At 41.8% G+C, this 22350-nt stretch overlaps 2 protein-coding genes across 4 annotated transcripts; one reads left to right on the forward strand and one right to left on the reverse strand.

Moving 5' to 3' along the window:
- The first annotated feature begins 288 nt into the window (after positions 1–288).
- On the forward strand, positions 289–3388 carry dynlt2b (dynein light chain Tctex-type 2B). Of its 2 annotated transcripts, XR_008962099.1 has the most exons (6): positions 289–442; positions 648–781; positions 874–943; positions 1264–1327; positions 1416–1581; positions 2378–3024. XR_008962099.1 is itself a non-coding variant. In XM_057325919.1 (5 exons), exons 1-5 carry the CDS (start codon positions 393–395, stop codon positions 1461–1463), a joined length of 366 nt encoding a protein of 121 aa, XP_057181902.1. In that variant the 5' UTR covers positions 289–392; the 3' UTR covers positions 1464–3388. The 2 variants fall into 2 exon arrangements, 1 of the variants encoding a protein (XP_057181902.1); XM_057325919.1 differs by having other exon boundaries at positions 1416–3388.
- Positions 3389–4797: 1409 nt separating this feature from the next.
- nmur1a (neuromedin U receptor 1a) lies at positions 4798–20024 on the reverse strand. 2 transcript variants are annotated; one of them, XM_057325960.1, is made up of 4 exons: positions 19897–20024; positions 10492–10528; positions 8848–9752; positions 4798–6331 (listed from the first exon to the last, which is right to left on the reverse strand). In XM_057325960.1, exons 3-4 carry the CDS (start codon positions 9743–9745, stop codon positions 5982–5984), a joined length of 1248 nt encoding a protein of 415 aa, XP_057181943.1. In that variant the 5' UTR covers positions 9746–9752; positions 10492–10528; positions 19897–20024; the 3' UTR covers positions 4798–5981. The 2 variants fall into 2 exon arrangements, with proteins under 2 accessions (XP_057181943.1, XP_057181942.1); XM_057325959.1 differs by lacking the exon at positions 10492–10528.
- Between the last annotated feature and the right edge of the window lie 2326 nt (positions 20025–22350).

Here is a 22350-nt window from a genome sequence, read left to right on the forward strand (position 1 = left end):
TTATATAGACTTCACAGTCTTATTTTAATCTCCTCCCTGTTTAAATTTATTATGTTTTAACACACTTTTTTGCTTTTTTACTGTATGAACACTGAAAACGTATTTTAAACACAAACAAGCGCTTAGAGATCACATGCGCAGATTGATCGTGGTATGACATCAAACACCGCGAGAGCAGACTGCTCTGTACGCTTCTCAGTCTCTCTCACGGTACTCCAATGTCATAATTTGATCAAACATGCGCAGCGCATGAGCACAACCCACTTTCTGCGCATGATGCCAGGCCATTTCCCGGATGTTACCGAGCAGGTTGTTATCATGACAACGACAACGCTGAAATCTCACCACGCGTTTAACGTCTGTATGCGGAACGCTTTACGTTTATTTCATTCATGGAGACTAGCGCGAGCTCGTATCTTATTAGACCGAATTATAAACACAAGTAAGACAAACTCGCTTTTCTTGCAAATGCTTGAATGCTAACTTTAGCTACAGCATCCAGCTAAGCTGTACATAATGACGTGTTTAAAACCTAGTAACGTTAACCGCTTACTTTGCACAATATTTGCGTTTTATTCCTCTTTTAAACTGTATTTACCCGATAATATTTACACCAGACTTATTAAGTTACATTATTCCTGTCGCAGGTTTAAGGCAGGGGTGGCAAAAGAGTATATGAGGGAAATCCTCAGAGAAGAGCTGTCTGGAGTTCAGTATAACCCAGAGGAGATCCCCACACTGTCCAGATCTTTAGCAGACTCGATTAAAAACAAACTGAAAGGTCAAACACTTATGTGAAAACATATACAGTATAGGGAGATACATTATAAACAGATACATTATAACTGCATGTGTTGTTTTGTAAATGAACAGCTCTTGGTTTTGAAAGATACAAGCTCATCGTGCAGGTGGTTATTGGAGAGCAGCGAGGAGAGGGAGTCAAGTAAGTGCAACGCTTACAGTACATGTTCACATTCTTCAGTGCTTATAGATCTTTAAAGATTATTCTATAGATGTTGCTCTTTCATAGATTTAATGAACTCTAATGCAGACATTTATGAAATTTACGACTCTTTTCTCCAGAAAAATATGTGAGACTCAGGAGACTAACATTTGATCTCCATTTAATCTCATCCTGAAGTGACTGGCATTATTAAACAGTTAATCGTGTCCAGTAATATAGTTTCAAAGTCTTACTATAGGGTGTTTACAGTTGTCCAGCCAATGTATAAAGATTTTTCACTGAATGCGTTTTGTTCATAGGATGGCTGCACGCTGTTTTTGGGATGCAGACACGGACAGCTACGCTCAAGAGATGTATATGAATGTAAGTGTGACCTGACTTGCAGGAAAATGTTTCTGAGATGTGATTTTTGTTCCCTGCCCTCTCATATTTTTGAGTTATGTCTTTTTAGGACAGCTTGTTCTGTGTAGCAGCTGCTTTTGGTGTCTACTATTACTGATGGAACAGAAGACTCAGATCACCAAATATATTATTTTATTTATTATAGTAACTTACTATTATTTCAGTTATGTTCATGTTTACTTCTTTGGCATTGACGATACTGAAAACATCTAAAGGTTTGTTAAAAATGGTTTTATATAAATATTTGTATTATCATTTTGTGTTTGGCATTTGTACAGTATATACTTTTATTGTACTTTTGGATGGTTTCTACAGTAGTGGTTGGTTTCTAAGAGCACCCACGTGTTTCTATAGCTACATACTTACTAACTATATGTGGATTCACATAAAACCTAACATTTTATGTGGATGTGTGAAAAATAACTTCAGTGCGTTCAGTGTGAACAGCCAGGGTGGATTTCAATTTAACTCAACTTTCGATATTATGGTATTTACATTTTCATGTATACTGGGGGTGTGTGATGGTTTCACACTGTTGCAAGTTTTTTCCTGTTTACAAAACGATTTTAAGAAAAGAAAATAAAGCTGTAAGCTTCATAAGCAAGTGTTTAGTGGTTTGTTTGGCGCTCATTTTAAATATGCAAATGAAAGGACATTGGACACATGGACATTTATGTAATAGTGCTCTTTACCCATGTCACAAAGTTTTTTCTCAAATAGTATATGAAAACACACATGCAAATCTGTAGTTCTTGCTTGACATTATATACACAATGTTTTTTCCATGCTGTCTATTGATTTCCTGTCATAAGTAATACACTATTACAGCCTTGAACTTGTGACTTATAAATACATTAGCAAATTAAATGATATTTCTATAGCCATGTATTACATAATTTTTAAAAACTTTTCCTACCGTTATTGAGATTTTCCATCATTTGCACAAAATAATTCCTGCAATTGAAGGTTTTTCCATAATTTATGACACGACTTGATTAGTTTTTTCTGCAGGCCATGTTTTCACTGTTATGAAGTAAGGAGTGCCGTTATGCCATCTTTTGAAAGAGATCCAAAAACAAGTCTACAGTCAACGCAGCCATCTACCAGGAAATTTTAGAGCTTTTCATGCTTCCTTCTGCTGACAAGGATCTTTATGGAGATGCTGATTTCATTTTCCAGCAGGACTTGGCACCCTCTCACACTTCCAAAGGCACCAAACGCTTGTTAAATGACCATGGTGGTACTGTGCTTGATTGGCCAGCAAACCCGCCTGACCTGAACCCCATAGAGAATCTATGGGGTATTGTCAAGAGGAAGATGATTGACACCAGACCCAACAATGCAGATGAAGGCCGTTATCACAGCAACCTGGGCTTTCATCACACCTGAGCAGTGCCACAGGCTGATTGCCTCCACGCCACGCCACATTGATGCAGTAACTCATGCAAAAGGAGGCCCAACCAAATATTGAGTGCATAGAAATGAACATACTTTTCAGAAGCCTGACATTTCTATTTAAAATATACTTTGTTTTATTGATCTTATGTAATATTCTCATTTTCTGAGAAACTGAATTTTGGGTTTTCATTATCTGTAAGCCATAATCATCAAAATTTCAAGAAATAAAGGCTTGAAATATTTCACTCTATGTGTAATGAATCTATATAATATATAGGTTTCACTTTCTGAAATGAGTGACAAAAATATTAACCTTTTTAATGATATTCTATTTTTTTGAGATGTACCTGTATATTTTCTAGTTCTGTTTTTTCATTATTATTTTACAATTTTAGTTAGGCTACGTGGACTCGGTGCGCTGCACCATTGATTATTGTCACACACAAACAAGCACAACGAAAAACCACAATTCACACAAACACACAGCTCTGTCTAATGCGCTATTCTTATTATTCTTAGCACAGGCCGATTTTTTCGTAGCACTTTTGTTTTTTGTCCGGTCGGGCAAGTAAAGTTCTCTCTCACTTGCCCATACAAAACATTCACTTTTCTCAGACAAGTGGACAAGAGTTAATGTCGAGCCCTGTAACTTATAATAACTTATAGCTTACTAACTTAAATAATAATAATTAATAGTGTAGTTAACCATGCATATAATGCCACTGATATGGAAGACATCTTGCAAGCTTGTTCAAGTAAGTTTAACCTTTACTTACTCATAAATCAAAACCCACTATTCCAAAAACCTATTTATAAAAGACACTCAAAATAAATTAGCTTTATAGCTTGGCCTTTGAATTGACATCATGACTGAACGCTCTGGGGGGTAGGGGGACTCGTAAAATGTATCTGCTTACTTGAAGCTACGGCTATAATGGATTCTAGTACTTTGACTAAGCATTAACTTTTCATCACCACTAGCCTGATTCTTTTTTTTTTTTGCTGGAGAATATACAGAAAAGACCTTCAACCCTGCATAGATTACTTTGGCCTAAATGTCATCACTGTCTAGAAGTGTTTTCATCTTCTAGTAGCTGCTGCATATCCCAAAACTGACCTTATGTGAAATTGCATTTCAATATATTTCTAATGTATAATAGGAGTATCCACGAATACCATTAATTCCCAATTTTACAAACCAGTCATCTTTTAATTATTTGTGTATGAAAAGTAAAGATCTCTGGTGATCTTAAAATATAGTCATGGGCTCATATTTCTTAGGCAAAAGAGGGGAAAATATGAAATGTAAGTATAAACGTATAGAAAGGACTTGTCATATTTTGCCCTCTAGGTTTTCTCTTTGACTGTCCACATGTCTTTGTTTTAACAATGTTTGTGGTGCTGAAAAGCAGTCAATGTGATGGCCACAATGACAGTGATTTTAGCAGTGAAAGCCCATGGGTGTGATAATAACAACCACATGTCTCTGCAGATCAAACTCTGCCAAACAAAAAATAAACATTATGCAGAGAAATGTTTCACATGACGCCACAGTCAAACCTTGGAGACCTTAATAAAAAGGTCAGAATCTTAATGTGGGGGAAAATAATGAGATATAGAGCTCCTAAAGGAGAAAAGAGTTATTCGGTGATGGGTAACCGTGGTAACTGGGATTTTCCAACAGTGGCCATAAATGTTGTCATCCACTGTATCTAGAATTGAAAACAATATCTTTTGAATACTAAATTGCCTCAAAAGCTTTGATCAGTATATCCAGGCATAATGTACTTGTCTCAGTAAGATAAAAGGGAGTAAAGCACAGTTATTATTTAGGTAAGAGTATCACATTGCTTCTCCTCATTGAAAATCTGAAGAATAAAATAATTTTGTGTTTCTTACCTGAAATTCTTTTTTCTCCAAGATGACATTCTGTCATATTCACACATTGATATAAATGTTCTTTGTCAGGATGGTCAGAAAACATAATGTATCAATTTGCAATGCTATTAATTTAGCAAGAATAACTGCATACATTTAATTTTAATGTCATGGGCTGGGTTTCCCGAAACCTTAACGCTACGTCATTCTTAAGTTATACCTTAAGAGTGGTAGCGATATCTTCTTATGAACGACGTTGTGATACGAAGGTTTCGGGAAACCCAGCCATGGTTATTATGACATACCATGACATGTAGACCTACCACGGTGGCAGTACATTAAATGGTAAATTAGGTTCTATTGCCACCGGATGTGACTTTTATGAAATATATAGATATATAAAATAAAATAAGAAGCTTTAAATAGTCAAACAAGAGGTTTGAATAGCAGTAGGTCAATACAATACAACAGTCGTGTTCTGTAGAAATCCACAAATCAGAGAAGTCGCTGTTACCATGGAGAGGTTGAAGAACCATACACTGACAGCCTATAGCCATTACACATTATTACACATCTTATTGTATTTTTATCTTAACTTGTGCCTCTCTTAAAATTTTAAATGGATCCAATTCATGTTCAGTCAAATTAATTTAATGCAGAAATAAAGCTAGCTAGTATTGTAAAGTACTATGCATTTGACCAATATCATTATCGGTATCGGACGATAGTTGTTTGTTAAAATCGGTATCGTATCGGCCAAAAAAAATCCTATCTTGCATCCCTACTTACTAGGGAATAATAAAAGGTTTTTAATAAAGTTTGTCAGAGGCTTGGTGGTGCTGATGTTGATATCGAGCGACCGTAGAATCAAAAATAGCAAATACTTCGTTAATTTGTAAAGATGATCTTGATAGACAAAACGTGTAAGTATCATAAACCTTTGTTAATTACAGATCTTATTTTTTTGTGATCTTTCAGAAGTCTATGGGGAAAATCCGTCCACTTTCGGTCGAAGAACCTAGTGTGCAGCTAACTTCCGGGTTTGCCTACAAAAATATGTCATTCCTACACCAGCCTTTTCACAGCGGTGAGTTTGGTACGTTTCTCTGGAAATGTCAGTTTGATGTTAGCTGACTTCAACAGACAAAGATAAGTACATAAAAGAACCAACAATTGTTTCAAACATAGATCACGATAGAGAGACAAAGGTTACGAATTGCAGCTTTTAGCATACAGAAGCTTAACTGAGAACGCAATGAGTGCTTAATACAATACAATCAAAGTTCATGTTGTTTTCTTAGGATGAGGTGGTCTTATTTTCCTGGCATTCATATACATTTTAGTCTTCTCCGTCTGTAGCAACTGTGCCATTACAGGGTGGGATCTCACTGACGGTGCTGCGCATAGTGACCCTGGTCATGCTCAGAGAGCGTTTCCTCGGGGCTGGATGCCATTTACGACGACACATCACCTCTTTAAACATCTCCCTGAAGCGGGTGGACATCAGGTTGTACAGGATGGGATTGACAGCCGAGCTAAGGTAGAAAAAGACCCCGGAAATGACGTGAACATACTCGTACACCTGAAAGATTTCCATGTGGTCGCTGGATCGCTGGTCCATGAAGCTCCACATCAGGCGATCGGTGTGAAACGGAGCCCAGCAGATGCCAAACATGACCACTAGTACAACTGAGAAAAATGGAGATAACTGGTTACATGTGAAATTTGTCATGTCTGAATGTTCAAATGCTTTTGAAATCAATGGCTTATCCTAAATTATGAAGAAAAAGCAACGTATAAGAGATCAGATGTGAAATCCTTCAATACTGTTTAAAGACATGGTAAGATCTTAAGAAAACATGAATAGGAAACATTTCTGCAAATTCTAGATAAAGGGTGACCACACTCAAGATGATCAACTATAACATATATAACTATTTTAATATATATTTAATATAATTCAATATATATATATCTAATATCTATTAAAATATTGATTTATTTATTATAAATATTGAATATATATTTAATATAGAACATACTTTTTATTGTAAAATGCAGTTTATGAATGTTTTTAATAATAATAAATTACTATTTATTTTTAAAATAATAACAATTCGCAAAAAGCACTATAGAAATACATTCACATTGAATAAAAAAATTTGATAGATTACACCATACATCAGTCTTAAGAGAAGCCTAATAAAAGACATTTCTTCTCTGTGTCTTCAGCTGTATGTTTATCACCTGCCGCATCCCACTTCAGGTCAGCAACCAAACAAGACCTTTGCAATGCTTGACAATATCGAGCTGTTTGTACTCATTAACAGGGAAAGACTGACCCACTGATTTTCCCTCTGGCATTCAGGCTTACATAATAACAGTGTCTTATATTTCAAGAGCGGATTTCTATTGTGTTGGATGTGTGAATCTTTGTAACAAAAGCAATGCAGCACCATGGCACTAATGATGAGCATCCTAGGTAGTCTTTGTGAAATGGGTTTTATATTATTATCCCACTTTGAGGACACAATGTATGTATTATACACAGTATGTAAAAACATGGGATGAATTACGTCCTGCATTGATTTTATAAAAGGTACACAGTCAGGCTGTCGTCAGAGGGTTACAACTTGTCGCAGACAAAAAAAAATTTTGTTGCATAATTCAGGATTCATGAATTTTAGTAACGTCCCTGAACACAGCTCTTTCGATATGATATGATCCCGTATTACAAGCAACAACTGCAATTGTGTCTGTCTTGCATCTCTTTTATAGCCTATCCAAAGCACAGATGGCACTATATAACTATGTTTAACATGTGAACATGTTAGTTGTGAGACATTTTATAGAAACATCTTGAATCTGTCCAGAATACATACAACATTGAAGTTTTAAGTAAATTATTGTGAGTCTGTAAGCCACACAAAACGTTTTAAAATATACAGTAGAGCTGTCTAGTGGTTTCAGAATAAACATCTGAAGGAGCCCAGTGAAATGTTTAATAAGGTTTGAAATGCAGCTGACATTTTCAAATGTATTTATTGAATTTGACAAATAGTGCTTAAAGGTAAGTGTTTTGTATCAAATCATTCTCAATAAAATGAACTAGCCACCAGAGCTGTGTAACAGTTTTGTCTTTCCGTCTATCTTGTTTTGTTTTCTCCTTAAATTCTCATATTTGTTGTCTCTAAATGTAAATTGTTAGAAAGAAAAAAAACAGGTCCATGGAACCTCAAGTACAGTATCTTAATTCAAGAATGTGGTGAATAGACAACCTGATCTCACATGAATTCGGTGGCTAATTCATACAGTACAAATTCCTACGTTGTGAATCGTACAAAAACGTACAATTATTATAAAAAAGCAATACTGAAGCCCCACCCCAAACTCTGCCCCTAAACCTAACGTCACTGGTGCAAAATCAAAGTGTACTAATAGCGATCGTAAGAATAAGATCTTTAGAATATTTTGAATTAGCCAAAATTAGCCACCTCGTCAAATAGCTTTTTTTGCTGTGAGATTGCGTTGGAATAGACAAGTAAATGAAATTGCTCTTGAATATCACATTTTTCTTGGTATTTTTGTTCAATTAGAATTTTTTTCCGATTATCAAGTTTTAAAGGCGGGGTAACCAATTTCTGAATTATGCTTTAGACAACTGAGTCGGGCCGAGTACCAAAACAACCTTGAAGCCAATCAGCAGGTGCACAGTGCACAGCGCTGACGAAAGCGAAAGATGGGGGTAGGGGTGTGTTTGTTTGGGTGATCTGAACATCAACAATGGCTAAGAGAAATCGGACACCCCGCCTTTAAGGCTAATTTATCCTGAACCGACGAACAGCAACAAGTGCTAACAAACACTGTCATTCTAATTTTTAAATAAAAAGTTTGTTGCCGTTTGTCAGATGTGTGAATTGGCATTTAGTTTTCAAATTGTTTCATTTTCTATTAATGAATCACCAACGTAAACAATTATTTAAAAAATTAATAAAAAAGACGAATATCTAGCCAGATTTTGATGGGCGGGTATAAATTTGAAATCTGTTGCAACTGTGAATAGTCCACCCCTCACATTTTAATAATGATCAAAAGACCTCCATACAGTATACCTGCACCAAATCCGAATGTCATCAGCCGATTACATCACAAACAGCTGTGGCGCAGTTATAAATGCGTAAAACTGTAATAATTGACCTACTTACACAGCATTTTAGTGACCTGCTGGCGTCGTGTTTTCTGCTGCTGACTGCGCACATTCGAGTAGCTGTCTTGCCCCAGGCTGGCTTTTGCATCCATGACCTGCAACATCTTCTCTCGTTTCAGCTGGATGCCAATGAGCAGATACAGCATGCTGATGGTCAGCATGGGGAGCAGGAAAAACAGAAGTGTTGTAATTTGGATGATCAGGTTGTACATCCAACGTGGCTTGACCAGCATGCAGGTGGCAGAATTGGCCACGTGACCTGTTCCTCTGCCTTTGGGAAGAGGAAGAGTAAACATGCCATGGATGCTGGTGTTAGGAACGGCACACAACATGGACGTGCTCCACACGCTCAAGATCACCCGCTTGGCGTGAGTGCACGTCACAACGTATTTGGCTCTGAACGGGTGAACTACAGCGATGTAGCGCTCCACGCTCAACGCTGTTACGTTAAGGATGGATGCGAAGCAAACAGTCTCAAACAGGAAGGTTTTGAAGTAGCAGCCGCCCTTACCCAAAAGGAACGGATAGTTACTCCACATTTCGTAGAGCTCCAACGGCATTCCCAGAAGAAGCACGAGGAGGTCAGACACAGCTAAACTAAACAAGTAGAAGTTGGTGGGTGTCCTCATGACCTTGTTGCGAGCAATGACGGTGCACGTAAGAACGTTGCCCACCGCCCCTACTAGGAAGATGATCAGGTAGGTGATGCAAACGGGCAGAAACACGGGAGAACGTCGAGGACCTAGATGTTTCTCCAGGTACTCATCTTGGTCGAGGCAATACTCATCCATCTCCTCATGGCTAAGGTTTAGCACAACACTGATGTTGCACAGAACATCTTGAGCACAACTGGACATTAAGGAATCCGTAGAGGAACAGTTTGAGCTGGAAATCATTGTATACCTAGTGATAAAACGAGAGAGCGTGAGATTAAAATTGGAGGTCCACTGAATTTTAAAAGCCTATAAAAATAAAAGGCTTTTGAACTGTTGAGATGTTTTCTGTTGACAAAGTGGAGCTACAGTAAGAAATCACACAAGATTTTTTATTAAAACTTTTTTTCTTATACTACTAAAATGAGACAGGTGACTTACAAAAAGGACAGGCACCACCAGAATAAATGACACACAAGAAATGGGACATTATCACAAAATAGATTACCCTTAATAATTTCTATGACGCCTATGTGTCTTCCAATGATGATACACAATAAAATGAAATGCAGGTAGAGAAATGAGACTATTATTTGAGTGAGGCTACATTTCACTGTGCACTTAATGAAACAATCAATTCAATTTGGAGAGACGTGGAGAGAGAGGAAAGGTCTATATCTCCAATAACTCTGTTCACTCTTCAAGGCCAATTCTTCTGGAGAATTGTTAGGATTCCATATTTCCATATTATAAGTCATTTCTTTTAGGAAGGCCATTTCTGTTGTAAATGCGTTAAATGTGTTTGTAGTAAATGTACATTAAAAGGCAGTCCTAACTGAAACACATGACTATAGTCAAACGTTTAGACTAAAATTGTGATCTTAAAGATCTTGCATTTAGAGTTGTATATTTAAATCATTAATATTCACAAAAAATAAGCAAAAAATAAGTAATTCTTGCATAAACTGTGAATGTCATCATTTACTCACCTTCGAGTTGTTCCAAATGTGTATAAATCTCTTTGTCCTGATGAACACAGAGAAAGATATTTGGAATAATACTTGTAACCAAACAGATCTCAACGCCCATTGGCCACCATAGTAGGATAAAAACAATGGTAATCAAAAGTGAACTGTTTGCTGTCCTACATTCTTCAAAATGTCTTCTTTTGTGTTCAACAGAACAAAAAAAATTAAAAAGTAATTTTTCGTAACTTTGACAGTCAATGGGTGTTGAGATCTGTTTGCTTATAAGCATTATTCCAAATATCTTTGTGTTCAAAAGAACAAAGAAATTTATACACATTTGGAACAACTGGAAGGTGAGTAAATGATGACAGAATTTTCCTTTTTGGGTTGAGTATCACTCTAAGAGTGTGCAGAGCTGTTACAGGCAAGGTTGGTTATTCAGAGCCCTCAAAATATTCTTTAAAATGTATTCACTCATGATACACTGTAAGAAAAATGTAACTTTACAAAATTTTACAGTTTTAGTTTCCAGAATTTGTACATATTTTTGAACTGCGGTAAAAATTCCCCGTTATCCGGAAGTTGCGATCCTTTTTACTTCCGTATTTTGACACATTTCCAAGTGAAATGGAATTTCTTATGCTAAAAATAGTGGGCATGGCTTTCGTCTTTCTCTGCGATTTGATTGGATTTATATAACAACCGTTGCATTTTGAAATGGAACTGGAAGCAGACTGACAGTTGAAGGGGAGGAGTTAATGGATGCTCCGCCCAAGCCGTTTAACATACGTCATTTAAGATGGATAGTCATTACAGGAAGGAAGTGCATTTTCACATTTTAAAGATCGGTATCATGCTATATCATGCGTTCTGACTTCTTTACACTGTTAAACGTGCTGGCTTCACATGCTTAACGATACACTCCCCAAGCACTCCAAATTGTTTCGGAAAGTTTTTTCTAATTCTGGATCCCTGTGTCATCAAAGGCAGAGCCATTTGAGAGAGAGTCACGTCAACTCCGTTGACTCCAATGGAACAGTTTTTGCACAGCAATAGAGGCTCTCAATAGTTCCCGGAAGTTACTTGTAACGCATATGGAGCTGCGACTAACAGACCAACTGAGGTAAACTTCTAACCCATTTAAAGACGAAAGCCATTTAATGAATAAAAAATGAAAGAAATAAAGCATTTAAAGAGAAAACATAACTTCCAGGAAATATCTGAAGGCTCCATAAATCACGTGACGCTCCAGCGTTTTGGACTTCCGTTGGCAGAACTCTCTCTCTCAATGGCTCTGGTCAAAGGGATCCTATTCCTTTTTATTGGCCAAAAGCACAGCAAGGCGAAGACGAAAGAGTCCGCCCACGAACCAACCGACGAGCGATACCGGCTTACCATCAAGGTTATCTGCGCTGCGGAAGATGGGCTAGATGCGCTGCAGCTCGCTACACTTGTGATAGTAAAGTTTAGGTGTGTCTGTTTGTTCACGGCATTTCATTAATGGATGTAACAAAAACTGTGGATATAATGCTGGATTTGAAGATCGTTTGCAACTAATAGATGGCACGGCCCCAGTGCTAAAAGATGCCGGACATGAACTGCACGCGGTTAGTGAAACTAAGTCATACGTCTGTGTTTTGTTGGCAATCGGCGTGTACGTGCATAATGTACAAAACACGAAGGGATGATGTGTTCCTTGCTCGTGCTGTAGTTCCATCCCACTCTCCCCACTTGTCCCACCTCTAGCAGCTTGTGTTTTGCCGGAAATAATCGTACAGCTGTATCTCTCTTTTATAAATTTGATCAAACTAAATACTCTTCGAAAATACGACGTATGCAATAGGCTCTCAAGATTAATATGAGATTGGCAGAAACTACCTGTGATACACTATCTTTAACGTCTTGGTTACGGATGTAACCTCAGTTCCCTGATGGAGGGAACGAGACGTTGTGTCGAGCTGACAGATGGGGTTTGACTTGAGAACCTATCATCTTCTGATTATTTAGCAAAGGCCAATGAAATTGGCGAATGAAATTTCCATGCCGGACTCCACCATGGATATCCGGGTATAAAAGGAAGACGGCGTGCTGCATTCATTCACCTCTTGGTCTGAGGAGCCTGAGAGCATCCCTCGACCGCTGCGGCGGGTGGCCAGCGTTGTGGCAAGAAGGACACAATGTCTCATTCCCTCCATCAGGGAACTGAGGTTACATCCGTAACCGAGACGTTCCCTTTCTGTCGGTCTCTCGACGTTGTGTCGAGCCGACAGATGGGGTTCCTATGGAATTTGCCGCGTCTCACTATCTCTAGCGGAGCGATGCTGACTGGCCTGGGCGAGTCAGACGTGAGTGCTAGCGCGAAATTGTAACCGTCCAGTGGAGAGGTAGGGGGTCCCAGAGCTTTTGAAGAAAAGGTTCTCTGTAACAGAGAGAAGCCGCCCGGCACCGTAAGGGCCACTGGGTAAGCATTATTCCCCCCTGGGGGAAAAACGCTACAGAGACCACTACCTACCGTGGGGAGGAATTAGTGGAGACACCAACACGGTCCTACCATCAGGGGAGAACTCATGGGAAAATGTGCGGACTGAAGGAGTTAACCGCAAGGTGGGAGTCCACCTAGGGAAGTCATGGGTTGCCGAGGTGGGGGGACGACTCATGAGGATACATCAGACGGAACCACCCAGTGGGGGGGGTTACCACGTCTGGAGCACTAGGTCCGGTTAGAGCTATACGGTAGATAACTCAACTGTTCCCCGGCCTAAGGGGGCAGTGCTCTGCTCTGCCCGGCCCCCAGGAAGGTGCTTAGTGATGGAAGGAATGCCTATTCTTCACCCAGTGGGGGGAAGAAGGGAGGCGGAATTAGCGCACTGACCCACCTAGAGGGAAGGGGGGAAGGCGTACGCCCTACCGGTCGGCGTCTTACCTGTTGCCCAGTAAGACACGGGCTGACACCGGTTCCACGCGGATGTTGTAGAACCTCACGAAGGTGTTGGGCGTAGCCCTGTGTGCCCTGAGCCAGTGCCCACGAGGAGACTACACCCCGAGTGGAGTGTGCCCTCACTCCTAATGGGCAGGGGCGATCTTGAGATCGGTATGCCGTAGCGACGGCATCCACGATCCAGTGCGCCAGTCTCTGTTTGGAGACAGCCCTCCCCTTCTGCTGACCTCCAAAACAGACAAAGAGCTCAGAGCTTCTGAAGCCATGTGTGCGGTCCAAGTAGAGGTGCAGCGCGCGTACTGGACACAACACGGATGGGGTTGGGTCTTCCTCCCCAGTGGGGAGCTCCTGCAAGTTCACCACCTGGTCCCGAAAGGGAGTGGTGGGAACCTTGGGCACGTAGCCAGGCCGTGGTCTCAGGATCACGTGAGAGTCTCCAGGCCCGAATTTTAGGCAGTCCGTGGACACAGAGAATGCTTGTAGGTCCCCTACCCTCTTGATGGAGGTGAGCGCCACCAGGAGGGCCGTCTTCATCGTAAAATGAGAAAGAGCAGCCTCTCCCAGGGGCTCGAAGGGTGGCCTCTGGAGGCCTGCCAGGACCACTTCAAGGTCCCAAGAGGGTACGGAGTGCAGACGAGGCGGATTCAGCCTTCTCGCGCCCCAAGGAACCTAATGACCAGGTCGTGCTGTCCTAGAGACTTGCCAGCAACTGGTTCATGATGTGCAGCGATGGCGGCTACATACACTTTCAGTGTGGAAGGGGAGAGGTTTCTCTCAAGTCTCTCTTGTAGGAAGGACAGCACATTCCCGACCGAGCATCTCTGTGGGCCTTCTCCTCGAGAAGAACACCAGGATGAAAAGAGGCGTCACTTAAAGGCGTACAGCTGCCTGGGTGATGGTCTCCACCACAGCCGGGGGTAGGCCACTCAGGATCTCCTCGTCCCGTCCAGGGGCCAGACATGGAGGTTCCAGAGGTCTGGCCTGGGATGCCATAACGTGCCCTTCCCCTACGAAAGAAGGTCCTTCATCAGGGGAATCGGCCAGGGGGGAGTTGTTGTCAGAAGCACCAGCTCTGAGAACCAAGTCGGGTTGGGCCAATAAGGCGCAACTAGTAACACTTGATGCTCCTCTTCCCTGACCTTGCACAGGGTCTGTGCAATGAGGCTCACTGGGGCGAAGGCGTACTTCCGCTTGTCCCGCGGCCAGCTGTGCGCTAGGGCATCCGTGCCGAGGGGTCCCTCGGTCAGGGAGTACAAAAGCGGACAATGGGTGGAATCCGGGGAGGCAAACAGGTCCACCTGCGCCTGGCCGAACTGCTCCCATATGAGCCGGACTGCGCGGGGATGGAGTCGCCACTCTCCATGAGGCGTCGACTGACGAGAGAGCGTGTCGGCTGTCTGGTTCAGGTCACCTGGGATGTGTGTGGCTCGCAGGGAGCTGATCACCTGCTGACTCCAGAGGAGGAGGCGTCGGGCGAGTCGTGTTAACTGCCGTGAGCGAATGCCACCCTGACGATTGATATACGTCATGGCAGTTGTGCTGTCCGACCGGACCAGCACGTGCTTGCCCTGCACGAGAGGCTGCAGCCTCTTCAGTGCAAGTAGCACAGCCAACAACTCCAGGCAGTTAATATGCCAACGCAGGCGGGGGCCCGTCCACCGCCCGACACTGCGTGCCCGTTGCACACGGCACCCCAACCCTGCAGGGAGGCATCCATCGTCACCACGACGTGCCTTGACACCTGCCCTAGGGGGACCCCTGTCCGCAAAAAGGTCATTGAAGACCAGCGGGTCAGGGTGCGTCGGCAGAAAGGCGTGATGACCATACGCCTGCTGCCGGTGTGCCACGCACTCCAGGGAATCCGACTCTGTAGCCAGTGTTGGAGCGGTGGCATGTGCATCAACCCGAGGGGGACCACCCCCGCCGAGGACACCATGTGCCCCAGGAGCTTCTGAAATAGTTTCAGGGGGACCGCTGGCTGCCTGAAGAGGTTCAGGCAGTTCAGCACTGACTGTGCACGCTCGGTAGTTAACCGTGCTGTCATGGAGACCGAGTCGAGTTCCATACCGAGAAAGAGGATGCTCTGCATGGGGGAGAGCTTGCTCTTTTCCCAGTTGACCTGTAGCCCCAAACGATCTAGATGCCGGAGCACCAGGTCCCTGTGTGTACACAACAGATCTCGCGAGTGCGCCAAGATGAGCCAGTCGTCGAGATAGTTTAGTACCCGCACACCTCTTTCCCTGAGGGGAAGGAGGGCGGCTTCCACGATCTTCGTGAAGACTCGTGGAGACAGGGACAGACCGAAGGGGAGGACCCTGTACTGATATGCCCGCCCCTCGAAAGCGAACCGTAGGAACGGCCGATGCCGAGGGAGGATCGAGACATGAACGTATGCGTCCTTCAGGTCGATTGCCATGAACCAATCCTGACATCTGACAGACTCTGGGTGATCATCCTGAACTGCAGCTTGTGTAGGTGCTTGTTCAGGGCACGCAGATCTAGGATGGGGCACAGCCCCCCGCTTTTCTTTGGGACAATGAAGTACGGGCTGTAAAACCCGCTGAACATCTCGGCTGGAGGGACAGGCTTGATCGCTTCCTTCGCCAGAAGGGTGGCAACCTCGGCCCGAAGCACGGGCACATCCCTGCCTCTGACTGAGGTAGAAAGGATGCCCCGAAACTTGGGCGGGTGTCTGGCGAACTGGATCGTGTAGCCAAGATGGATCGTCTTCCCTAGCCACCGTGATGGCCTGGGAAGCCGAAGCCAGGCTCCCAGGAACCGAGACAGGGGGACTAGGGGTTCGATCTGCTTCATCGTCCCCGCGGGGGGTGGTTCGATGGCTAGCAGTACGGATCCCTCGCCGTGGGGAGGCCCCCGGGGAGGAGATCTGCTCTGCTGGTTTTCCTGCCTGGCGATTACGCAGCTCAACGCACTGTCTGACTGAGAGTGCTGAGGGCTGGTGATTATACTCAACGTTGCGCCTCGCCGTGATGCAACGTCGAGTTTGCGTCCACCGTCGTGCCGAGGGTGAGACGGGGCAGGAACCGTCCCTAACTGACTGACCAGCGATGGAGTGGCTGGGGTCGGGCCCGATGGTGAACTCGATCTCCCTGGGGTCTTCCCATCAGGGCCGCTTCTGCTTCCGCGACGGCTGCTGACGGGGTGGTGGTTTCCTGTTCGACAACCTTTTCCGGGAGGTTGCCTGGCTAGGGGGCGCTGGAGCTGGAACCGGCATCGAGGAGGGCCGGGGCTGCTTCTTCACCGCTGAGAACTGCTGGGAGAAGTCCTCGACGGTGTCACCAAACAGCCCACCCTGCGAGATGGGTGCGTCGAGAAAGCGAACTTTCTCGGCGTCCCGCATCTGCGCAAGGTTCAGCCAGAGGTGTCTCTCCTGGACCACCATAGTGGACATCGCCCGACCCAGGGCCCGCGCGGTCACCTTCGTCGCCCGTAGGGCGAGATCGGTGGCGGTGCGGAGTTCCTGCATTACCCCTGAGTCGGTCTTACCCTCGTGGAGTTCCTTCAACACCTTGGCCTGGTGGACCTGCAGGATGGCCATGGCGTGGAGGGAGGAGGCAGCCTGGCCCGCAGCAGCGTAAGCCCTTGACACCAGGGATGCCGAAAACATACACGCTTTGGATGGGAGTCTAGGTCGAGCTCTCCAGGTGGCCACCGTCTGCGGGCACAGGTGCACTGCGACAGCACGCTCCACCTGGGGAACATCGACATAGCCCCGGGCTTCCCCACCATCGAGGGAAGTAAGGGCGACAGAGCTGGTCTGACGGAAACGGGCCGTGAGGGGGGTGTTCCACGTCTTACTGAGCTCCTCATGCACTTCCCGTCTCCTGGGGAACGGTCAGACGAGCAAGACTGGGCGTGAACGATCCGTGAGCCTGTGGCTGACAGATTAACACTCACGATAATCCCCATATCACCCCCGGTGCTTGCCGTAGCGGACGGCAGGGCCGTAGCCACTGCGGTCTCGGAACGGGGAGCAGACGAGGTGGCGGCTGTGTCCATAAAGACACAGCTACTCGTGACCGCAACGTCTGGTTCGCCTTCCGCCCGCAGTGCGGGCAGGACATATCCACAAAGGCTGCCTCAGCGTGCCGGAGACCCAAACACCTGAGGCAGACATTGTGTCCGTCCCCCTCCTCGATGAGCGCATTGCACCCACAAGAACAGCAGGCCATGCCACACTGGATAAATTTGCTCATTTAAAAGAAAAAAACAAGAAAATAACTCGAACACCTCCAGAACTGCAGAGGCATACGCCCAGGGGAAGTCGCTGCAGGAAGGGACAGTCCGCTGCACCACGTCGTACAGAATCCAGCAGAAATAGATCAGTGTAGATCCAACTCGTGATCATCAGATCGAAGGCATGCAAATTTCATTCGCCAATTTCATTGACCTTTTCTAAATAATCAGAAGATGATAGGTTCTCAAGTCAAACCCCACATGTCGGCTCGACACAACATTGAGAGACCGACAGAAAGGGAATTGAAGATTATGAGGGCACACAAATTTTTCAAAAGAGAATGACCCACATTGATAAACTATTTAAAATAAACGCTGCAATATTTCATGAAAAAATAGGCATTGTATTTTTTCATTTCACTTGGACTTTAAATTACAGAACTAAACTGCAAATTTAGAAGCTGGTGTAAAATAACATGAAAAACATAAAATGTTATTTTATGTTACTTTGTTTCGTTCCTGGCGCCCAGGCTGTCAGAATATTACAGTTTTTACAGTGTACTAATGTTAATTGAATCATTCAAACCCATTTAACACAAAGTAGTCGGTAAACAATAACAAGACAAACACTTACACAAACCCATGACTTTCTGTCCTCCCAGAATGACAACACAAACACACAAATTACTTTACATAGAGATTAGACTGCACCTGGGGTGCGTTTCACAAAAGCATCGCTAGCCAACTATGTCGCGAGTTCCGTCGTTCCAGCATAGTTCAATGATTTAAGTGTTTGCCGAAACCATCGATCCAACGATTAATCGCAAGCAGCATTGCAAAGTTGGAAGTTGGTTGGAACTACAGGTCTAGAGCTGTTGTGAGAATCATAGTTCCTTATTATTATGACATGTAGACTTGCATGCATCATGCGTTTTAGCAAAGCAAACAAGCAGCATGCAGTGCTTTCTATATCCATCATTCTAAATATATACAAATTCAATTTTACATCTTTTGGTTTGTCAAGAAAATAGAAATAATAGAAATAGAAAATAGACATTTTTGAAAAGTGTGCATGCGTCTGAGCACACATGCTCTATAGGACCCTGGGGAATCCCTGGGCGGAGTGACGTAGGAGGAAACTTATGAATGAATTAAATATCGTGAAATAAAACAACAGACAGCAAAAATACGTTTTCAGATGCAGGGTACATTATTTACAGAAATAATGTGATACGTTTTCAGAACGTACATTATTTACAGCAATAATGTGACATTAAATTGTTCTGAAAAGATTAATTAGAAGACGGTATTAGGGCCTACACCATCCCCTAAGTGACGTCATCAACTATATTGCTGAACCAACGTGTTTTCGGGAAACAGTCGCGAGTAGCTACTTAGTTTCTCAAACGATGCATCTTACTATGGTGGTCAATCGGTGAGTTCGGGAAACGCACCCCCTGGATAGCTCATTAAACAAAATGTTACACTAAAAATAAAAGGCTGCAATATTACAAATGATAAAAATGGATGGTGATCCACAATAGCTGTAATGCACAAAAATTTATAATTTATAATAGCTGTGATGAACAAAAATGTCAAATTTTAAACTACTTTTTTTCTATTCTGCGTTGTTGCAGCCCAAAAAGCAATGTTATTCATTTAATATCTTGAAAATTTGCTTTCATTATCAATTTAATATCTGATATTCTGATAATGATATCATACATTCTAAAGAAATGATCATACTGGTTGTAAAGTACATGACTGTAGGGTAATGCTGACAGAACTTAGACTTAGACATACTGTGACCTTATACAATACCAACACTCAAAAAAAACTTTAAACGGTTATTTCAAATATGTTTTTTTTTTAGTTTTTTAGGTTAATTTAAACCAACAATTGGGTTTGTCCATATTATATGGGTTGAAACAACCCTTCATTTTGATCATGTATATCAGCATTTTAAACAAATAATCCTTAGTTTACAAATTACTGTTAGATAGTCACTAAAGAAAGATCATCCAGTCTAAAACCTAACAGATATTAGATACACACTTATTCCCTAATACAAAAAGTAATATTCCTAAAAGCCACAGGTATTTTTGATTAGAAAGTTACATACAAAATATATAAATATCACCAAGAAAGCTTCTCTGTTAACTATTTGATTTCTGCAAGTTGCAATTATTTTTTTATTAATTTAAAGTGCATTACAAACAAATATAAACATTAAATCACACAAAGCTCAATTGGAAGAAATTGTATGAGTGGATTTAAGGAATTTATCTTACCTTATGGTTTGACAGTCCGGTATTTGGAAACATTGAATGACATTCAGATGAAAAGTAAAGATTCACTCTCGCAGCTGATGATCTTGTTAAGGATGGTGTATCATCATGTCTGCTTTTCCTAGAGCTCAGTGCTTCATTTGCTATAGAAAGAGAGACACACACACACACACAGTTATGCTCTCTCTCTCTCTCTCTCTCTCTCTCTCTCTCTCTCTCTCTCTCTCTCTCTCTCTCTCTCTCACACACACTCTCTTCTTTAACCCTATACAAGCACATGTTTTATCGTGCCCTCTTCATGCTGTAACACAAACTTTTATTGTGTTTAAGAACAAGAGAGTGAGAGTCTGATTTCAATGATATTGTTGTAATGTGAATGTATCAGTTGATGTGTAATTGCGCAGACTAAAAAAAAACTAAATTTAGCAACACAATTAAATCCATTTTCTTTTCTAACAATGCAGCACACCATTTATAATTCTGCATTTATTACTGAGAAGAGGTTTTAATCAAATATAAAAAGCATCTCTCATTGTCTGTTTTAATCTTTCCATCTTTCATTTCAATAGCATTTCATGAATTTTTAATGACGTCTGGATAACCTGTGCACACAATAACACACAGCACATCGCACAAATACTATTAACAGATAAAAGTTATCAAGTCATCTAGACATCAAAGTGCAGGGACAAAATCATTAAATAGATTTTATTTAGACAATTATGAACAAATTTCCATTCCCAAGTTCTGTTCCTGTAGCTCAGGTCATGGGTTTGATTCCCAAACGTACAAAACGCTAACCTTGAATGTAGGTCGCTTTGGATGAAGGGGTCCAACAATGTAATCATTTAAAATTGTTTTCTATGTAAGCTTAAAGTCATTTTTTCTTCTTGAGCCGTCAGGTACGATTTGACAGAAAGTTTATGTCATTTGCCCTTGTGTGATTACATCAGAAGTAGTATATGCATCTCATTCAGTCAACATCTATAAGTGGCTACAGTATATGACTGAAGCCTTTCAAATGGAGTGCAAAGCCATACGCGTTTACCATTTCAGCATTCCTCTTTTAAACATGTCTTTTAAACTCCATCCTTGATTTGTCCATACAGTATCTTTTAAATGCAGAGAACTGTAAGGCAGTGCTATCCAATTCCATTCCTTGAGAGTCACCACCTGGCATTGTTTACTTCCAAGCAGCACTTACACAGGGGAGACCTTGATTGGCTTCATTAGCCTAAATCAGGGCCATTCAACTCCAGTGCTGGAGGACCAGTCTTAGGAAATTAACCATGCTTTAATTTTAGTAAAGGTATAGTAACCATGTATTTCTACCTATATTGATTACCATTTGTATTACTGTATTTTGTATTGTATATATGTGACCCTGGATCACAAAACCAGTCTTAAGTAGCACGGGAACATTTATAGAAAAATACAGAAATACATTGCATGGGTCAAAATTATCGATTTTTCTTTTATGCCAAAAATCATTAGGATATTAAGTAAAGATCATGTTCCATGAAGATATTTTGTACATTTTCTACCCTAAATATATACAAACTTTATTTTTATGAGTGGATGGCCTGTTACAGTGCCTCTGATTAACAACTTCAAAGGTAATTTTCTCAATATTTAGATTTTTTTTGCATCCTCAGATTCCAGTTTTATACCGTTGTATCTCGGCCAGATATTGTACGATCCTGACAACTCATACATCAGTAGAAAGCTTAATTATTCAGATTTCAGATTATGTAAAAATCTCAATTTCGAAAAATTGACTCATAAGACTGGTTTTGTTGTCCAGGGTCACATATTTTTTTATTTATTAGTTTTCTATAAATATTTTTGATAAACTATGATTGCTGCAAACATAACTGTATTAACCATGGTTATTACATTGCGCTCTAAAATACTTGATTCCGATTGGCCAGTCATGACATTCCAAGGTCTGTTATTCCCAGATAACAACACTCAAAAGTTATAACACACAGTCATCTGGGTACTGCAAGTCATGTTGACCAGTGCAGTTCGATGAATGTAATATAAATATGGTTAATAATATATAGGATATTATATTGTCAAATAATCAAACCAAATTGCATGTTTGTCTTATTTGAACTTTGTGTCTTGCAAGGTTGCGTTGAAAACGTTTCTGTTTATTGAAATCAAATAAAATATGGCCATAAAAATAATGCAAAATCTGGAACTAAATGAAATATTGAAACGTTGTCTCAGAGAAAAAATTGAAATAAGTTTAAGGCACTAAAATTATAATAATAAACTAAAACTAAAATAAAACAAAAAAATAACAAATCTCAGCTGATGCTGAGACTGGCCACAAATTAGCCAGTCGTCGAGGTAAGGGTAATGAACCAATCGTTTCTGTTCACCGCACGTAGAACATTTGCTATCCGTAGCATGTGAAAAGGTCAAATCCAAAATGGGTTGAATTCCCCC

This window comes from Triplophysa rosa, linkage group LG25, assembly GCF_024868665.1.
Source record: "Triplophysa rosa linkage group LG25, Trosa_1v2, whole genome shotgun sequence".
NCBI lineage: Eukaryota > Metazoa > Chordata > Actinopteri > Cypriniformes > Nemacheilidae > Triplophysa > Triplophysa rosa.